Consider the following 19,966-nt stretch of genomic DNA (forward strand, 5'->3'; position numbering starts at 1 on the left):
TGCTGCATTTGCTTTAAATAACTCTCATTTGCAGACATCTAATCCTGGGACAGGTAATCTGTGACCCACCAGATAGGACAACTTCCATTACCCCTGACCAACAGCCACCCGGGGGACGCGGATGGGATGGAGAGTGAGAGCTGCAGTCTGCAACCTTTGACGTCCTCCATCCCTGAATTACAGTGTTAAGCTATGTATAAATGGTTCAACACTGCTGCTTGTTTGCACACCCAGCGCTTGGTTTGGTGTTGCAGATGCAACCCGCTTTTGTGTGGGCTTGTGTCATAACTGCGTGTCTTGGGGTGGGTGGAGGAGGAGCCCAGCTGACCGCTGCTGAGAAACAGCACCCATGCTGATCACGCTCAAAAAGCTACCAGAAGCCATTTGGAGCCGGCTTGGTTATTGGCATGGAGGCCCAGCGGAGCATTGAGAGGGAGGCTGCTGTGCCGGGGGCGGCGGGGGGGGGACGGACTGTGAGCCAGAGGGCCTGGCTGGGCAGAGGTATTTGAGTGGGGGTCCCACTTTCTCACGGAGGAGGCTCTAGTCTTGGCTCAGACAGGGGCTCCAGGAGTGGTTCCCTCCAAGGGGGTCATCAGCAACTCTTCATTTTGGGTAGGGCTGGGGAAATGTCCCACTTCTTATAAGAAAATTTCTGCTCCTTTATCCCTTATGGGGTATCCAAGAGCCAATACAGAGAGAGTCCTTATGTAGGTTCTCTATTGGTACGAGAATATTGAGAAGCAAAGCAGCTAGTGAGCATGACCTTTATTAAACTGTTGCAACAGGGTCCTCCATCCCCCCCCCCACAGGGAGGAAGGAGAGGAACCCAGAACAATGGTGCACAAGCTCTTATATTGTTATTGTTTAGTCGTTTAGTCGTGTCCGGCTCTTCATGACCCCATGGACCAGAGCACGCCAGGCAATTCTGTCTTCCACTGCCTCCCGCAGTTTGGTCAAACTCATGCTGGTAGCTTCGAGAACACTGTCCAGCCATCTCGTCCTCCGTTGTCCCCTTCTCCTTGCGCCCTTCATCTTTCCCAACATCAGGGTCTTTTCCAGGGAGTCTTCTCTTCTCATGAGGTGGCCAAAGTATTGGAGCCTCAGCTTCACGATCTGTCCTTCCAGTGAGCACTCAGGGCTGATTTCCTGAAGAATGGATACGTTTGATCTTCTTGCAGTCCATGGGACTCTCAAGAGTCTCCTCCAGCACCATAATTCAAAAGCATCAATTCTTGGAGAAGATTCATAAGGACCAAGCAGGCTTTCTCCCAAAAAGGCATTTATCAGACAATGTGAGGAATATAATAGACATTTTGGAACTACTAGAGGTGAATATAAACACTAAAGCAGTTTTGATCTTTGTGGATGCGGAGAAAGCCTTTGACAATATTTCTTGGAGTTTTATGAAAAAGAATCTTCATGGGATGGGGGTAGACCAAGGATTCGAGAATGGTATGGGTGCGATATACTCTGAACAAAAAGCTAAGTTGATTGTAAATAATGTGATAACTGAAGAATTTAAGATAGAAAAAGGGACACGACAGGGGTGCCCGATTTCCCCGCTGCTTTTTATTTCTGTTCTGGAGGTGTTGCTAAATATGATTAGAGATGACCAGCAGGTTAAAGGTGTACAGGTCGGAGCTAAACATTACAAGTTAAGGGCCTTTGCAGATGACTTAGTATTGACTTTACAAGAGCCAGACACTAGTACGAAAAGGGTGTTGGAGATAATTCAACAATTTGGCCGGTAGCCGGATTCAAATTGAATAAACAAAAGACTAAAGTCTTAGAAAAAAACTTAACAGTTACGGAGAGGGAGAAATTTCAGGATGAGACAGGTTTGACAATCGTCAAGAAGGTGAAATACCTAGGGGTTTACTTGACATCTAAAAATTTGAACTTGTACAAACATAATTATGAAAAATGTTGGTCAGAAATTAAAAAAGATATAGAAATATGGTCAAATTTGAAATTGTCAATGCTAGGCCGAATTGCAGTTATTAAAATGAATGTATTGCCTAGAATGTTATTTTTGTTCCAAACTTTGCAGATTCTTGACAAGATGGACTGTTTCAAGAGGTGGCAGAAAGACATTTCGAAATTTGTCTGGCAGGGCAAAAAGCCCAGAATAAAATTTAAAATATTGATGGATGTTAAAGAAAGAGGGGGATTTGCCCTGCCGGACTTAAAACTGTACTATGAAGCAGCAGCATTTTGCTGGCTGAAAGAGTGGATGCTCCTCGAGAACACAGACATTCTGGATTTGGAAGGTTTTAACAATGAATTTGGTTGGCATGCATATTTATGGTATGACAAAATCAAGGTGCAAAGGGCCTTTAAAAACCATATTGTTAGAAAAGCTTTATATAATGTTTGGATAAGATATAAAGATCTGTTGGAAAATAAAACCCCTAGATTGTTGTCACCCTTGGAGGCTAAGGCATTGAAAAAGCTCAATATGGAGGCCGGATGGCCAAAGTATTGGGAAATTTTGGAACAAGATGGAGATAAATTGAAGTTACAGAGTCATGAGAAATTGAAACCCAAAGTACAAGATTGGCTCCATTATTATCAAATAATGGAGGTGTACAAACAAGACAGGAAAATTGGCTTCCAGGTGGAGAAATCAAAATTAGAAACTGAACTGTTAGAACCCAATACTAAGAACCTGTCAAGAATGTATAATTTGCTGCTGAAATGGAATACACAAGATGAAACAGTTAAATCAGCTATGATTAAGTGGGCACAGGACATTGGTCATAACATTATATTTGCTGACTGGGAATGGTTGTGGAACACCGGGTTAAAATTTACGGCATGCAATGCCTTAAAGGAAAATATTATGAAAATGATCTATAGGTGGTACATGACCCCAGTCAAGCTAGCAAAAATTTATCACCTGCCTGACAATAAGTGTTGGAAGTGTAAAGAAACTGAAGGTACTTTCTATCACCTTTGGTGGACATGCCCGAAGATTAAGGCTTTCTGGGAAATGATATATAATGAAATGAAAAAGGTACTTAGATATACTTTTCCCAAGAAACCAGAGGCCTTTCTCTTGGGCATTGTCGGCCAATTGGTGACAAAGAAAGATAGAACATTTTTTATGTATGCTACGACAGCGGCAAGAATACTCATCGCAAAGTATTGGAAGACACAAGATCTACCCACCGTGGAAGAATGGCAGATGAAAGTGATGGACTATATGACACTGGCTGAGATGACTGGCAGAATTCATGATCAGAGGAAAGAGACGGCGGAAGAGGACTGGAAGAAATTTAGAATTTATCTTAAGAACTATTATAAAATTGAGGAATGTTAAAATGCCGAGGCGTTGAGAGAAAAAGGGATACAGCAATATAAGATTAAGTAACAGAAAGGACTAAGATGATATATATTTGATAATACTATTTAGAAGCTGCTGAAATAATTTGGTAAATTGGGATGTAGAAAGGGGAGGTATGGGGGAGTCCGAGAAAGGAGGATTATGGAAAAAAGGTTATGAAATTATACATGTTTGTTTGTTTTTCTACTTGTTTGTATTGTCTAAAAAACCAATAAAAATTTTATATATAAAAAAACAAAAGCATCAATTCTTCGTATCAGCCTTCTTTATGGTCCAGCTCTCACTTCCATACATCACTACTGGGAAAACCATAGTTTTTACAATACGGACCTTTGTCGGCAAGGTGATGTCTCTACTTTTTAAGATGCTGTCTAGGTTTGTCATTGCTTTTCTCCCCAGAAGCAGGTGTCTTTTAATTTCGTGGCTGCTGTCACCATCTGCCGTGATCATGGAGCCCAAGAAAGTAAAATCTCTTACTGCCTCCATTTCTTCCCCTTCTATTTGCCAGGAGGTGATGGGACCAGTGGCCATGACCTTCGTTTTTTGATGTTGAGCTTCAGACCATATTTTGTGCTCTCCTCTTTCACCCTCAATAAAAGGTTCTTTAATTCCTCCTCACTTTCTGCCATCAAGGTTGTGTCATCTGCATATCTGAGGTTGTTCCTATTTCTTCCGGCATTCAAACAAATAGCCAGCACGTGTAGACACAAAGTCAGAAAAGCTAAAGCACAGAATGAACTCAGGCTTGCTAGAGAGGTTAAAAGCAACAAAAAAGGCTTTTATGGGTATGTTCATAGCAAAAGGAAGAACAAAGAAACAATGGGGTCACTCAGAGGAGAAGATGGTGAAATGCAAACAGGGCACACAGAAAGGGCTGAACTACTCAATGCCTTCTTTGCCTCAGTCTTCTCCGATAGAGAAAACAATGCCCGACCTGAAGAATTTGGAGCAAATGATTCAGCAAAGGAAACACAGCCCAGAATAACTAAGGAGATAGTTCAAGAATATTTGGCTAGTTTAGATGTATTCAAGTCTCCAGGGCCAGATGAACTGCATCCAAGAGTATTAAAAGAACTGGCAGATGTGATCTCAGAACCACTGGCAGTCATCTTTGAGAATTCCTGGAGAACAGGCGAAGTCCCGGCAGACTGGAGGAGGGCAAATGTTGTCCCTATTTTCAAAAAGGGGAAAAGAGAGGACCCAAATAATTACCGCCCAGTCAGTCTGACATCAATAGCAGGGAAGATTCTGGAGCAGATAATTAAGCAAACAGTTTGTGAGCACCTAGAAAGGAATGCTGTGATCACCAATAGTCAGCATGGATTTCTGAAAAATAAGTCATGTCAGACTAACCTGATCTCGTTTTTTGACAGAATTACAAGCCTGGTAGATGAAGGGAACGCAGTGGATGTAGCCTACCTTGATTTCAGCAAGGCATTTGACAAGGTGCCCCATGATATTCTTGTAAAGAAGCTGGTAAAATGAGGTCTTGACTATGCTACCACTCAGTGGATTTGTAACTGGCTGACTGACCGAACCCAAAGGGTGCTCATCAATGGTTTCTCTTCATCCTGGAGAAGAGTGACTAGTGGGGTGCCACAGGGTTCTGTCTTGGGCCCGGTCTTATTCAACATCTTTATCAACGACTTGGATGATGGACTCAAGGGCATCCTGATCAAAGTTGCAGATGACACCAAACTGGGAGGGGTGGCTAACACCCCAGAGGACAGGATCACACTTCAAAACGACCTTGACAGATTAGAGAACTGGGCCAAAACAAACAAGATGAACTTTAACAGGGAGAAATGTAAAGTATTGCACTTGGGCAAAAAAAAATGACAGGCACAAATACAAGATGGGGTGTCCCCCATCCTGGCTTGAGAGCAGTACATGTGAAAAGGATCTAGGAGTCTTGGTTGACCACAAACTTGACATGAGCCAACAGTGTGACGCGGCAGCTAAAAAAGCCAATGCAATTCTGGGCTGCATCAATAGGAGTATAGCATCTAGATCAAGGGAAGTAATAGTGCCACTGTATTCTGCTCTGGTCAGACCACACCTGGAGTACTGTGTCCAGTTCTGGGCACCACAATTCAAGAAGGACACTGACAAACTGGAACGTGTCCAGAGGAGGGCAACCAAAATGGTCAAAGGCCTGGAAACGATGCCTTATGAGGAACGGCTAAGGGAGCTGGGCATGTTTAGCCTGGAGAAGAGGAGGTTAAGGGGTGATATGATAGCCATGTTCAAATATATAAAAGGATGTCACATAGAGGGAGAAAGGTTGTTTTCTGCAGCTCCAGAGAAGCGGACACGGAGCAATGGATCCAAACTACAAGAAAGAAGATTCCACCTAAACATTAGGAAGAACTTCCTGACAGTAAGAGCTGTTCGACAGTGGAATTTGCTGCCAAGGAGTGTGGTGGAGTCTCCTCCTTTGGAGGTCTTTAAGCAGAGGCTTGACAACCATATGTCAGGAGTGCTCTGATGGTGTTTCCTGCTTGGCAGGGGGTTGGACTCAATGGCCCTTGTGGTCTCTTCCAACTCTATGATTCTAAGTTAAATAAACAGGGAGACAATATACAGCCTTGTCGTACTCTTTTCCCAATTTTGAACCAATCAGTTGTTCCATATCCAGTTCTAACTGTACCTTCTTGTCCCACATAGAGATTTCTCAGGAGACAGATGAGGTGATCAGGCACTCCCATTTCTTTAAGAACTTGCCATAGTTTGCTGTGGTTGACACAGTCAAAGGCTTTTGCATAGTCAATGAAGCAGAAGTAGACGTCTTTCTGGAACTCTCTAGCTTTCTCCATAATCCAGCGCATGTTTGCAATTTGGTCTCTGGTTCCTCTGCATCTTCTAAATCCAGCTTGCACTTCTGGGAGTTCTCGGTCCACATACTGCTTGAGCCTTCCTTCTAGAATTTTAAGCATAAGCTTTCTAGTGTGTGAAATGTGCGGTAGTTGGTGCATTCTTTGGAACTGCCCTTCTTTGGGATTGGGATGTAGACTGATCTTCTCCAATCCTCTGGCCACTGCTGAGTTTTCCAAACTTGCTGGTATATTGAGGGTAGCACCTTAACAGCATCATCTTTTAAAATTTTAAATAGTTCAGCTGGAATACCATCACTTCCACTGGCCTTGTTATTAGCAGTGCTTTCTAAGGCCCATTTGATTTCACTCTCCAGGATGTCTGGCTCAAGGTCAGCTCTTATATGGACTTTTGCAATTGCCTACCCTGTAGGGGTGGCGCTGTGGGTAAAACCTCAGTGCCTAGGACTTGCCAATCGTATGGTCGGTGGTTCGAATCCCCGCGGCGGGGTGAGCTCCCATCTTTCGGTCCCAGCTCCTGCCCACCTAGCAGTTCGAAAGCACCCCTAAGTGCAAGTAGATAAATAGGGACTGCTTTATAGTGGGAATGTAAACGGCGTTTCTGTGTGCTGCACTGGTACCGGCTCGCCAGAGCAGCTTCGTCAAGCTGGCCACGTGACCTGGAAGTGTCTTCGGACAGCGCTGGCTCCCGGTCTCTTAAGTGAGATGAGCGCACAACCCTAGAGTCGGACACGACTGGCCCGTACGGGCAGGGGTACCTTTACCATTTTACCCTGTAGCTCAAGACCCCCCCCCCAAACATCATACATACATCACAGAAAGGGCGGTCTACAGCAGAAATCCTGTCGCAGGATACTGATAATGGTCACTTGATTGGTTTACCTGGGCAGCCTGGCCATTCCTTTTGAGATGCTAAATACTTAGTTCCTGTTGTTGTTTTTTTAATGATATTTATTAAAAATTTAAAGATTACAGAAAAAGAAAAAAGGACATCAATAGAGAAATTAACAGAACATACATTACAATAAGGTAAAGTAAAGGTAAAGGTACCCCTGCCCGTACGGGCCAGTCTTGACAGACTCTGGGGTTGTGCGCCCATCTCACTCAAGAGGCCAGGGGCCAGCGCTGTCCGGAGACACTTCCGGGTCACGTGGCCAGCGTGACATCGCTGCTCTGGCGAGCCTGCACCAGCGCAGCACACGGAAATGCCGTTTACCTTCCCACTATAAAGCGGTACCTATTTATCTACTTGCACCCGGGGGTGCTTTCGAACTGCTAGGTTGGCAGGCGCTGGGACCGAACAACGGGAGCGCACCCCGCCACGGGGATTCGAACCGCCGACCTTTCGATTGGCAAGTCCTAGGCACTGAGGCTTTTACCCACAGCGCCACCCGCGTCCCATACATTACAATACAATACATAAAAAGAAAACATAAAAAATACAACAATACAGCAAAAAGAAACAAAAACACTAAAACACACATCCAATATTCCACCTTTCATTTACTTGTTTCATCGACCTCCTCACACTTCCCTTTTTTGTATTCTAATTCAATTTAGCTATTTCAGCAAATCCTTTCCATCTTACTCAGTCCCCCCCCCCATCATTTACCTTAACCCTGTCTGACCTTAAATTTTACACTTTGGCCCATTAACAATCCATTTTTACTTAATTCTTTATAACATTTCTGCTAAAGCCATATAACTTCATTCCAGCATCCTTCTAACATTCATTAATTTTGCTATATTTTTGTAAATATACTTTAAATTTTTTCCAATCTTCTTCCACCGACTCTTCTCCCTGGTCTCGGATTCTGCCAGTCATTTCCGCCAATTCCATGTAGTCCATCAGCTTCATCTGCCATTCTTCCCGGGTGCGTAGATCTTGTGTCTTCCAGTTCTTTGCGATAAGTATTCTTGCTGCTGTTGTAGCATACATAAAAAAAGTTCTATCCTTCTTTGGCACCAATTGGCCGACCATGCCCAGGAGAAAGGCCTCTGGTTTCTTCAGAAAGGTATATTTAAATACCTTTTTCATTTCATTATAGATCATCTCCCAGAATGCCTTAATCTTTGGGCATGTCCACCAAAGGTGAAAGAATGTACCTTCAGTTTCATTACATTTCCAACATTTGTTATCGGGCAAATGGTAAATTTTTGCAAGCTTGACTGGTGTTATGTACCACCTGTAAATCATTTTCATTAGATTCTCTTTTAAGGCATTACATGCCGTAAACTTCATACCAGTGGTCCATAACTGTTCCCAGTCAGCCATCATAATATTATGTCCAACATCTTGTGCCCATTTAATCATAGCAGATTTCACCGTTTCATCTTGAGTATTCCATTTCAACAGCAAGTTATATATTCTTGACAAATTCTTAACTTTAGGGTCTAACAATTCTGTTTCCAATTTTGATTTTTCCACCTGGAAGCCTAATTTTTTGTCCAAATTATATGCCTCCATTGTTTGATAATAATGGAGCCAATCTCGTACTCTGTTTTTTAATTTTTCAAAGCTCTGCAGTTTTACTCTGTCTCCCTCTTGTTCCAAGATTTCCCAATACTTCGGCCATTTGGCCTCCATATTGAGTTTTTTCTGAGCCTTAGCTTCCATTGGTGACAACCATCTTGTGGTTTTGTTTTCTAGCAAATCCTTATATCTTATCCAAACGTTAAACAATGCCTTTCTGACAATATGGTTTTTAAATGCTCTGTGTGCTTTAACCTTATCATACCACATGTATGCATGGCAACCAAATACGTTGTTGAAACCTTCCAAATCCAACACATCCGTGTTTTCAAGAAGCATCCATTCTCTCAGCCAACAAAATGTGGCTGATTCATAATAAAGTTTAAGGTCTGGCAGGGCAAATCCACCTCTTTCTTTAGCATCAGTTAATATCTTAAATTTTATACGAGGCTTCTTGCCCTGCCAGACAAATCTAGAGATATCTCTCTGCCACTTCTTGAAACAGTCCATTTTATCCAAAATTTGCAATGTTTGAAACAAAAACAGCATTCTTGGCAATACGTTCATTTTTATCACAGCAATTCGGCCTAACAACGATAGCTTCAAATTTGACCATATTTCTAAATCCTTTTTCACTTCAGTCCAGCATTTTTCATAGTTATCCTTAAATAAATTCACATTCTTAGCAGTCATGTCAACCCCTAGATATTTTACTTTCTTAACCAGTGACAATCCCGTCTCCTTCTGAAACTTATCTCTCTCAATCTCAGTTAAGTTTTTCTCTAGAACTTTAGTTTTCATCTTATTCAGCTTAAATCCTGCTACCTGACCAAATTCTTGAATCAGTTCTAATACTCTTTTAGTGCTTGATTCTGGCTCCTGTAAAGTCAATACCAAGTCATCGGCAAATGCTTTCAATTTGTACTGTTTGGCTCCCACTTGTATACCTTTTACCAATTGGTCCCTTCTAATCATATTTAGCAAAACCTCCAGGACCGAAATAAAAAGCAGTGGAGAGATTGGGCACCCTTGTCGTGTTCCTTTTTCAATCTTAAATTCTTCCGTCACCACATTGTTCACAATTAATTTAGCCTTTTGTTCTGAGTAAATTGCACCTATACCGTTTTCAAAGCCTTGACCAACCCCCATCCCCAATAAATTCTTCTTCATAAAACTCCAGGAAATATTGTCAAAGGCTTTCTCCGCGTCCACAAATATCAAAACTGCTTTAGTATTAATCTTCACTTGTAATTTTTCTAAAATATTAATTATATTCCTCGTATTGTCAGACAAGTGTCTGCCCGGAAGAAAGCCCGCTGCCTGGAAGAAAGCCCACTCTAAATACTTAGTTCCTGAATCCATGCCACAGGCTCACCCTATTCATGCACAATACACCCTTAAGACAGGATTTGTGAGCAAAGAGACAATGGGAAGAATTTCCCCATTTCCTTCCTCACTGCAGAGAATATTTGAGGTCACTGGGAGAGTCAAAATGGCTTCAGGATTGCTCTCCTGTAGTATTTCAGAAACATGGTTTATATACTTACGTATCCGTTTGCCTTGTAAATGAACATTTCATTTATATATATGTGAGACCTTAGAATTCCTATAACAATCCCCCCTCTGGGGGTATAATTTGTACTAAAAAAATTTGCCCCACAAATAATAACCATGTTTTGTAAATGGATGCTTTTGTGTTAACCTGAGGAAACTTGCATGTCAGACCTCTTAAGGCTATTGACAAGTGAAGCAGTGCGCATAGGTGGACATGGGATATCACATTAAAAACACAAAACACATTGCGTTCTTTTACTCCCATTACTTGAGAAACATTTTCTCAGTAGTGTTCTATTCTTTTCACTCAGCAGGAAGGTCCAAAAATGATTGGAAAATGCAGTTGCCTTTTTTGTGTTCTCAGGTGTCAAAGTTAGCCTCCTGGCCCTTGTACGTTCAGCAGACTCACAGCAACGTCATGATGCATCCCTGGTTAGGGCTTGCAGTGATGGACCTTAAGGAGCATCTCACGTAGCAAGGTGGCAACATTCCCTGGAGAGAAATGCCCCATCTGGACCACCCATGGGGTTATACTTTGGCTCTGGTCCTGGGCTCAAGCGGTGTGTTGCACAATTGCTATTAAAGGAACCAAAGAAAGCTAATTGCACTTGGGATACACTTGTCCAATTAGAACTGAGCCCAGTTAGAATTTATATAGCCCCATGGTTCTCTCTCTTTTTTAATAATAATTTTTATTAAGTTTTCCATTTTAACAATCCAATCAAATCACATTAAATATTCCAAATTATGCAAATACAAATCATAAAGTCCAAATATTTTGCTAAATTATAAAATTTTTGGGGGGCTTCCCATGCTTCAAGTTCAGCGGGGTCCAATCATCTTATGTTTCTACTGCTTTGAGTGTCCAATAGTTCCTTCTTTAAATGTTCCTGCTGTTATCCTTCTTTCTTTCATAGCCTCTGAGTTGTTTCCACAGGCAAGCTGAAATGAGCAATAATATGCTTCTGTGTGAACTCTGTGTGACTCTCCTTTTTTCCCCTTCAGCTGGTAAGTCTTTTATTTGCAGTATGTCCTCACATGCTGGTGTTTATGTCGAATCAATCCAAAAGTCCTTCTCTGGTGGCAGACACCATATTCTCTCAATTCCGATGAAATAAAATCTAGGCGTTTGCTCATTAATTTTCTCAGACAGGTTGCACCAAACATTAGTCTTTCCAGAGGAGGTTTGCCAAATCGGACTTGAAAATACAGATATAATAACAAAGTAAGAGCTCGCCTCCCCCTACGACTATTAATCTCTGCAACTCAGCCTGTCTCATAATGGCGGATCCTGATTAAAGGTGCATCACAGGAGAGTCTTTTATCTTCTTCCAAGTATTTCAAAGAACAAAGGCTTTATTTAATATTATTATTTCCACACAGTTTATATTTTCCGATCTCACTTGCTATAAGTAAATGTAGACGGTTCTTCGGGGGGAGGGGCTTGTTAGGTATTATCATAGTAGAAAAAGAAAAAGTTTTATCCCCCCCCCTTTCCGTTCCGTTGCAACCGGTTTAGATGTTATTCTTTGATGTTATCTTTCTTCCTCCCGTCATTCTTGACACCTCAGTGGCTGTAGTTGGCAGATTAACTACCCTTTCTTCGCCCGAAGCATGTCCAAAATTCTTAAATCCAATCTTTATCTTAAGAAATGAAATTTGAAGCGCTCACAGAGACAGCGTCCAGGAGATCCGAACTCCCTTGAGGGCTTTCCATCCAGTGCCCCCACCCCCTCCTTCTTTACGAACTCAGGGGTGGTTTGTGGGCAGCTGCGGATGAGACTGCATCTTCCCTTCCACCGGGAAGTATTTGGGAGGCTGATTACTCCCATCTCAGCCTCTAAATTACCTCGTGGAAGCTGGAGAGATGGTATTGTTGGCCATCTTCCGTGGCGCCCCTAGCGGAGCCCCCTAGCCCCATGGTTCTCAACCCCTCAAACCAACCTGTTAAAAACCATTCTAAAAAGGGCAGTTGTCTAAATTAGTCAATTTAACTCTATATGGGATCATTCCTGCTAAATCAAAACATATACCCTTCCTGTTATCTGGTCTTTCCTGGATCCTGAAGCTTCTCCATGGTAAAACAAATTAAAACAATTTAAATATGGGTAGAGGAGGTTTGCACACTGAAGAGGTGGGATGAGGAAATGTGGTCATAAATTGATCTAATCTAAATATTGAACTACACAATAGCCTGATCTATTAGAAAGCATGAAGTGCATGAGAATCCTCCATGCCATTGGGGTGTAAGCCAAACCCTTCTATTGTTCATAAAAAGGCAAAGCTAAAGGACCCCTGACCGTTAGGTCCAGTCGCGGATGACTCTGGGGTTGCACGCTCATCTCTATAGGCCGAGGGAGCTGACGTTTGTCCACAGACAGTTTTTCCGGGTCATGTAGCCAGCATGACAAAGCCGCTTCTGGCGAACCAGAGGAACGCACAGAAACGCCATTAACCTTCCCGCCGGAGCGGTACCTATTTATCTACCTGCACTGGCATGCTTTTGAACTGTTAGGCTGGCAGCAGCTGGGACAGAGCAATGGGAGCTCACTCCATCACGGGGATTTGAACCGCCGACCTTCCAATCGGCAAGCCCAAGAGGCTCGGTGGTTGAGACCACAGCGCCACCAACGTCCCACTTCTACTGTTCATAGGTATGCACTATACATTATTAGTCTGTGGGAGTAATACATAATTAGCAGACATAGTTATTCAACATTCCTACTTAATAACACAAAATACATAGAAGATACTATTTACTAGTCCTATATTAGTTGGATATCTTGAGGCAATCATGTAATTTTGAGACTATTCTTGCTGCTTTTACACATATCTTTAAGCACAAGGGCTGGAGGTCAAAAAGAGAGAAAATGTCCTTACAATACAACTTTCCCCTGTTTGTCAGCCCCCCATTAGTCCAAGTCCTTTATGGAAAGAAATGGCGGTGGCCACTCTGATGTCTTTTGGCCGGCAATGCTCTTGAAGCAATGCAGGCTGTTTGTTTTCCCCCACCAGTTTCCAGTAACACATCCACTGAGAAGTGGAAATCTATTGGAGACAATTTGTCAAATCACAGCCCTGCCTGCCTGCCTCTCTCTCCAGCCCCCACCCCGTTTTCCATAGTGTGGATTCCCAAAGACAATACTGTATCCCTGTGTGGAGATAGCATAATAGAAGAAAAATGTGTGTGCAACCTAGAACCTGTCTAGATCTTCAGGAAGAGCAGGTGCTATTCCTTAGTACATAGTCAAGCTGGAAGGGGTGGACTCTCCCGCAAGGAACATTTTTAGGCAGAGGCTGGAGGGTCATCTGTCAGGGACTCTCTTAACTATGCAAGGGGATGGACTAAATGACTCTTGGGAACACTTCCAACTCTACAATTATATAATTCTATGAACACATTTGGCAGCAATTATTAGCTAGGAAACTTTCTGGTGTTTATTTCATAAAATTTATATACCTCTTGATTGTAAAAAGAAAAATCTACAAAGTGTTGTTGAAAGGAGGATTATAAACCTGGCCAAATAAACCAAAATCTACTGGCTCATTTATAAATTATTCTAAACCCACAAGCTGGGCAAGTAAGAAGCATCAAAAACCCACAAGGGGCTCCGTGGAGGGGTCGGGGGCCGCTTGCTTGCTCCTCCAGCTGGAGCCGTGGCTGCTTTGGCAAAGACTTCCCTCCCGGACACGCCTCTGGAACCCGCGTGTTGCCGACGCCACGTGTGAATGCGGGCTGCAAAAGTCTCGCCGCCAAGAGCCAAACAAAAGCGGGCTCCGAATTGGGGAGCGGGCGGGGCACACACAGTCTGGAAGGAAGGGCACTCTGTCCATGGTCAGGGGATCCTCTCCCCCCACCTTCCTTTCTTCCGAGAGGGCTCCGTCCTCCGCCGGGACCACAGAATCCGAGGGAAGGAGGGGCCTTTTCCCTCCCGGCGCCCTTCCTTCCGCCTCTATGGTTCCTGGTTCCGGCGGAAGCGGCCGGTTGCGCATGCGCGTCTCCTTTGCCTCGGGCGACGGGCGGGCGAGGCGGTGAGTGAGGCGGGGGGGGGGCCCGGAGCGGGAGGGGCCCATCAGGCGCGGCGCCTCCCGAGGAGTCCCGGGCAGACTGCCGCTGGGCCTGGAGGCTCCGCGAGGAGCGGCGTCCCGGTGGTGCTGCGGAGGGAGGCAGCCGGATGAGGCCCCTCGAGCCCGGCCAGAGCCACTCTGCCTCGTCGCCATCCCCTTTTATTGATTTTCAGTTTTATACCCTTCAATAATTTTGCAATCATTTTAACATTTCAAAACTCGACTTCCTTCCCCCTCTTGATTTTCCTTAAATTAGTTTTTAATGTTTTCTGCATATTCCAAATTAATTTACTCATTTATTCATCTACTTTAAATACATACTCTCTTAAAACTGCGGGTTATTACAGTAATCCTGCCAATGTTCTTATCTGTTTAGTTTGTTTGTAAATATTTAATAAATATTCAATAAACCATTTCTCTTATAAAAAGTTTGTTATTTTGATTTCTTATTTTTCTGGTAAGTTTCTCTATTTCTGCATATTCCATAAGTTTTTGTATCCATTCTTCTTTTGCTGGGACTTTCCATTTTTGGGCAAGCAACATTCTTGCCGCTGTACATTGGGTAGTTCTGTCCCTATAATTCCCAAAAGGAAGGCTTCTGGGATTTTTTTTACAAGTTTGTCATTTTAAACATCTTTTTCAGTTCATTATATATTGTATCTCAGTAAGCTTCAACCTTACTACAAGACAGCACATATGATAAAAAGAACCTGCCTGGTTGCCATCGCTAGCCTTACCACCCTCTGTGAGTTTGCCCAGTCCTCTCCGGAGGCCTGCAAGTTAATAGCCACCGCTGCCTCCTGAGGGAGGGAGTTCCGTCACTTAACAATGTGCTTCCTTGGGTCTGTCCTGAATCTTCCAACGCGCACCTCACTTGTCATCATTATTATATTTCTTTGTTGCATTTAGGCACCACCTTTTCTTTCAAGAGCTCAAGCTGATTCTCCTCCTCCGGGTCCCCACAACAGCCCTGTGAGGTAAGCTGAGGCAGTGACTCCCCCAAGGTCACCCAGTGAGCTTTGTGGCTAGTTGGGGAATTCAAACCCTGTTACCCCCAGGCCCTCATCTGACACTCTTGACACCAATGTCATGGGCTGTCATACCTCTTGCTCACCTTTTCTCTTAATTAAAAAGTCCCAAAATCGGGGAGGCACACATACCCTTAATCATTTTATATTGGGGTAATTGTAGGAATAACCAGGAGGGAGAGTGGGCAGCAGCAAAGGTTAAGATTGTAGAGGAACCTGGGGCCAGGTTTAGGAGTAGAGGCAAGGTGGCTTGTGTGTGTGCCAGAAGACAGTATTTTGGGAGATGAGGGGCAGGCAGGGGATCACATATAGGCACAGAGTGGGGAAAGGAATGGTCAGAGGGAGAGAGCTAGGTCAGGGAGCAGGGTGAGGGGTTGGGGAACGTGCACAGGGAGCTTCCTGGGTTATTTCTTCATCTTCTGCTTCCTCTCCCCATACCTATGCCAGTTTCCCCATACCTATGCCAGGCATCATGTCGCTGTCCCATTTGTACGGCAAAAATGACGCTGCTGCTGATGACGATGTGGAGATGGAGAAATTTGAGATCACCGACTGGGACCTTCAGAATGAGTTCAATCCCAACCGGCAGCGCCACTGGCAGACCAAGGAGGAGGCCACCTATGGCATGTGGGCTGAGCACGATTCTGATGATGAGAGGCCCAGCTTTGGGGGCAAACGGTACTGGCCCCCCGAGGAAGCGATCGGGAATGTTGTGATTTGTGAGGCTGTTCTTGAAGGTTCTGCACCCCTGTTTCCAAACCCTTGATTAACACCTCCCTTGATTGTATATGTCAGCTTCTGATTTTGCGATACTAACGTGACAAGTAGCATAGATGTCTCTCAACAGTGAATTTAATCAGGAAAAAGCTATCTCATGTCTAAATGCATATCTGTAGACTACAGAAACATCTCTGAATAAATGTATTTTTCTTAACCCAGGTCTAAAGATTACTCGGCGCCTGTTAACTTTATCAGTGCTGGGCTAAAGAAGCCAGCAGCTGATGAGATAACAGATGAAGATTCTGATGAGGATGAGAAGCCACTGAAGCAGGAAGAAATCCCCAAAGAGTTTGTGCCAAAGAAGTTAAAGACAGTGAGTTCTTAGTTAATTGGGCCATAAATCACTGCATTTTAATTGTGGTTCTGGAGTGTCTTAAAGAACCTCAGGAAGCACTAACCGCAACAGGAAGAATCACACAATCTGGATTTTGTTGGTGTGGAATGTGCACAGTCTCAACTATAAACACCCCAAATAAATGTATGGACTGAGACACACCAGTGCTTTAGTAATAGAGCTGTCAGTAGAGCCAGGCACTGAATGAACTAGGACAGGGGTCAGCAAACTTTTTCAGCAGGGGGCCGGTCCACTGTCCCTCAGACCTTGTGGGGGGGCAGATTTTTTTTGGGGGGGGGATATGAATGAATTCCTATGCCCCACAAATAACCCAGAGATGCATTTTAAATAAAAACACACATTCTACTCATGTAAAAACACCAGGCAGGCCCTACAAATAACCCAGAGATGCATTTTAAATAAAAGGACACATTCTACTCATGTAAAAACACGCTGATTCTTGGACCGTCCGCCGGCCGGATTTAGAAGGCGATTGGGCCAGATCCAGCCCCTGGGCCTTAGTTTGCCTACCCATGAACTATGATATTTAATTCATCTTTTTGTGTGTGTTTTAACAGGGTGGCAATTTCAAACCGAGCCAGAAGGGCTTCATAGGAGGAACCAAATCTTTTATGGACTTTGGTAGCTGGGAGAGGCATACAAAAGGAATTGGGCAGAAACTTCTTCAAAAAATGGGCTATGTGCCTGGAAGGGGCCTTGGAAAGAATGCTCAAGGTATGGCCCAGCACCCCACTTGATTTGTTGTACAGGCTTTTAAGAAGACCCCAGGAAAACAAAAACCAAGTTGGTATCTGCCTTTCTTTCTCCTTCAAGCAGAATCAGCCCATCAGTTAATTTTGATCTGTATGTAAAACTGGCACACAAATTGTAAACCAGCCTTGGCCAACCCGGCCGTCAGCTGTGCTGGCAGAGGCTGATGGGGCTTGCAGTTACACATCTGGAAGGCACCAGGTTGGGGAAGGCGTTAAACAGTGGCGGCTACTTGCAAAGATTCTGGTTAACGTGAAAGGTCCAGATAGGAAAATTGCACTTCATCCAGGATGAACAGTAGGGGAAGCAGCAGCACTCCTTTCCCAGAGTGCCACAGGGCTAATTAACTGCCTGGCCCTTTAAGACCAAGAGATGCAACCCCATCAGCTCTTTTTGATGTGGGTGGGGAAATATAGGGGGGGCGGGGCAGGCTTTCTGAAAATAGAAGAGCCGACCAGGGCTCAAGCGCAGGGAATAGTAGAGCTGCTGCTGGGCTATTTTGCCTCCCTTTCCAGGCAGCTCTGATCATTCTGTGTGCTTATATTCACTTCACTAACAGCTGTGAATTTTCTTAGGTATCATCAACCCTATTGAAGCTAAGCAGAGGAAAGGAAAGGCAGCCATAGGGGCGTATGGCTCTGAGCGAACCACACAGTCCTTGCAGGACTTCCCTGTTGTTGACTCAGACGAAGAGGCAGAGGAGGTATTCCCGCCCCCCCTTTCCTTCTCCTCATTTCTCCCCCTCCCCCAACTCTCCTCATTGCCACATTTGGGGACCCGTGTGGAAGAAATGTAGTGATTTCTTACAATGGTGTTTACATCCTAACAAAATCTGCCTTCTGCATTTGACTGTTGTATCTGGCTCTGTGATCCCTGCACTGCAGAGGGTTGTACTAGATGATGCTTTGGGTCCCTTCCAACTCTACAATTCTGTGATTCTTTCTTCCCTTGGCAAACGTTTAAACGGGGTACAAAGCAGTTCTTGGAACCTGGGTTGGCAGTTCATTTCTGTACACATAACAACTTATGTTGGCAGCTGGTAGGACTGAGAGAGTTAAAGCCTTGCTTTTTGCTTTCAGGCATGTTCTGTAGAAGACCATATTGTGGACCAGAGCTAGGGTTGGTTGGTGCCTATTGGCGCAGACCTTTAAAAGAGTGAAGCCCCCTCCCCTCCCCTGGACATAGTCCACTGGCAATATTCCCTGCTCAGCCCCAGACCAAGGAAAGGGTTTGGTGCTCTGCAGTCCCCAGTGGAGTGTTTCCTCCTCCATCTTGCACTTCTCCCATCTCTTCTTACATCCCAGGAGTTCCAGAAGGAGCTCAGCCAGTGGCGGAAGGACCCAGGTGGGGGCAAGAAGAAGCCAAAGTACACCTACAAGACTGTGGAGGAACTGAAAGCCAAAGGCCGGGCCGGGAAGCAACTGTCGGCACCTCAGAAGGAGCTGGCACAAGTGAAGGTGAGGCTGATTGTCCAAAGCAAGATGGGGCAGGTTTCAGAAAAACTTAGAAAGAGCCTGCTGCATAAGGCCAAGGGGGCTCCATGTAGTTCATCATCTTCTGAGAGTGGCCAACCAGCTGCATGTGGGAAATCCACAAGCAAGGTCCAAGCATGAGAGCCCTCGCTCCTGCGGTTTCCAGAAACTGGTCTTTGGGAGCATTGCAGCCTTCAACAGTGGAGACACAGCAGAGCCGTCCTGGCTAGGAACTACTCAGAGCGCTCTCCTCCTGGCTCGTTCTCTGACCTTTGTCCTCGGCGAGGGGGAGCTTTGACTGGCTTGTAACAGGTCCCTCTGCTGAGGGAAAGATGATGACAACCTCCAGGATGAGCCAAGGAAGCTTTTCTCCCAGGTTCAAGAGTTAGCTGTCTTTCTTTTTCCTTAATATTCCTCCATGATTGAGGTTGTAAGCAGATGACTGGCATGACCTATTCTGACCTGTTAGCTCTTGTGCCCTTTCATGTTGGCGAGTCCAAACCTGCCTCTGTATGTAATGCTTGAAAAGCAACAGAGAGCTCTGCTGCATTCTGGAACAATTGCCTGGCTTGATTTAAACTGGAAAGGGAAGTCAAGAGCCCACGTGCTCCCTAGAAGCCCAAATCCTTGACATACAGAAGTACAGCTCTTAAAAATGGCCGGTTGGCATTGGGTGTCTGTGGTTAATTTCATTATTGGATCATGAGCCCTAGGGCTAAGTCCTGCCCTGTCCTCTGAAATAAATGGTAGTCAGCCCTTGGGTTTCCCAGGAGAAGAGGGCAGTGGTGGAGCCAAGGTCACACTGGGGTAAGTGGGAGTGGAGAGACATAAGTTGGTCAAAGGCCTGAAAACGATGCCTTATGAGGAACGGCTAAGGGAGCTGGGCATGTTTAGCCTGGAAAAGAGGAGGTTAAGGGGTGATATGATACCCATGTTCAAATATATAAAAGGATGTCACATAGAGGAGGGAGAAAGGTTGTTTTCTGCTGCTCCAGAGAAGCGGACACGGAGCAATGGATCCAAACTACAAGAAAGAAGATTCCACCTAAACATTAGGAAGAACTTCCTGACAGTAAGAGCTGTTCGACAGTGGAATTTGCTGCCAAGGAGTGTGGTGGAGTCTCCTCCTTTGGAGGTCTTTAAGCAGAGGCTTGACAACCATATGTCAGGAGTGCTCTGATGGTGTTTCCTGCTTGGCAGGGGGTTGGACTCGATGGCCCTTGTGGTCTCTTCCAACTCTATGATTCTATGATTCTATGACCCTTGTGAACCTGCAGACGGTCACATCACTGCAAATGGCAAAAAG

General features: G+C 44.5%; 1 protein-coding gene across 2 annotated transcripts in view; it reads left to right on the forward strand.

Annotated features, from left to right (window-relative positions):
• Positions 1 to 14,177: 14,177 nt before the first annotated feature.
• TFIP11 (tuftelin interacting protein 11) overlaps positions 14,178 to 19,966 on the forward strand; it is a 28,492-nt gene continuing 22,703 nt past the window's right edge. The window contains exons 1-7 of one of the 2 annotated variants that reach the window (XM_082203781.1): positions 14,178 to 14,239; positions 15,185 to 15,252; positions 15,771 to 15,981; positions 16,243 to 16,396; positions 16,996 to 17,152; positions 17,764 to 17,891; positions 18,493 to 18,645. In XM_082203781.1, the coding sequence (XP_082059907.1) occupies positions 15,776 to 15,981; positions 16,243 to 16,396; positions 16,996 to 17,152; positions 17,764 to 17,891; positions 18,493 to 18,645 (798 nt within the window). In that variant the 5' untranslated portion in view covers positions 14,178 to 14,239; positions 15,185 to 15,252; positions 15,771 to 15,775. Of the gene's footprint in view, positions 14,240 to 14,841; positions 15,253 to 15,770; positions 15,982 to 16,242; positions 16,397 to 16,995; positions 17,153 to 17,763; positions 17,892 to 18,492; positions 18,646 to 19,966 lie in introns of those variants that run through there. The other variant, XM_082203780.1, reaches the window with a different exon arrangement.

The sequence above is a fragment of the Podarcis vaucheri genome, assembly GCF_965113315.1.
Source record: "Podarcis vaucheri genome assembly, chromosome: 16".
NCBI classification, from domain to species: Eukaryota; Metazoa; Chordata; class Lepidosauria; order Squamata; family Lacertidae; genus Podarcis; species Podarcis vaucheri.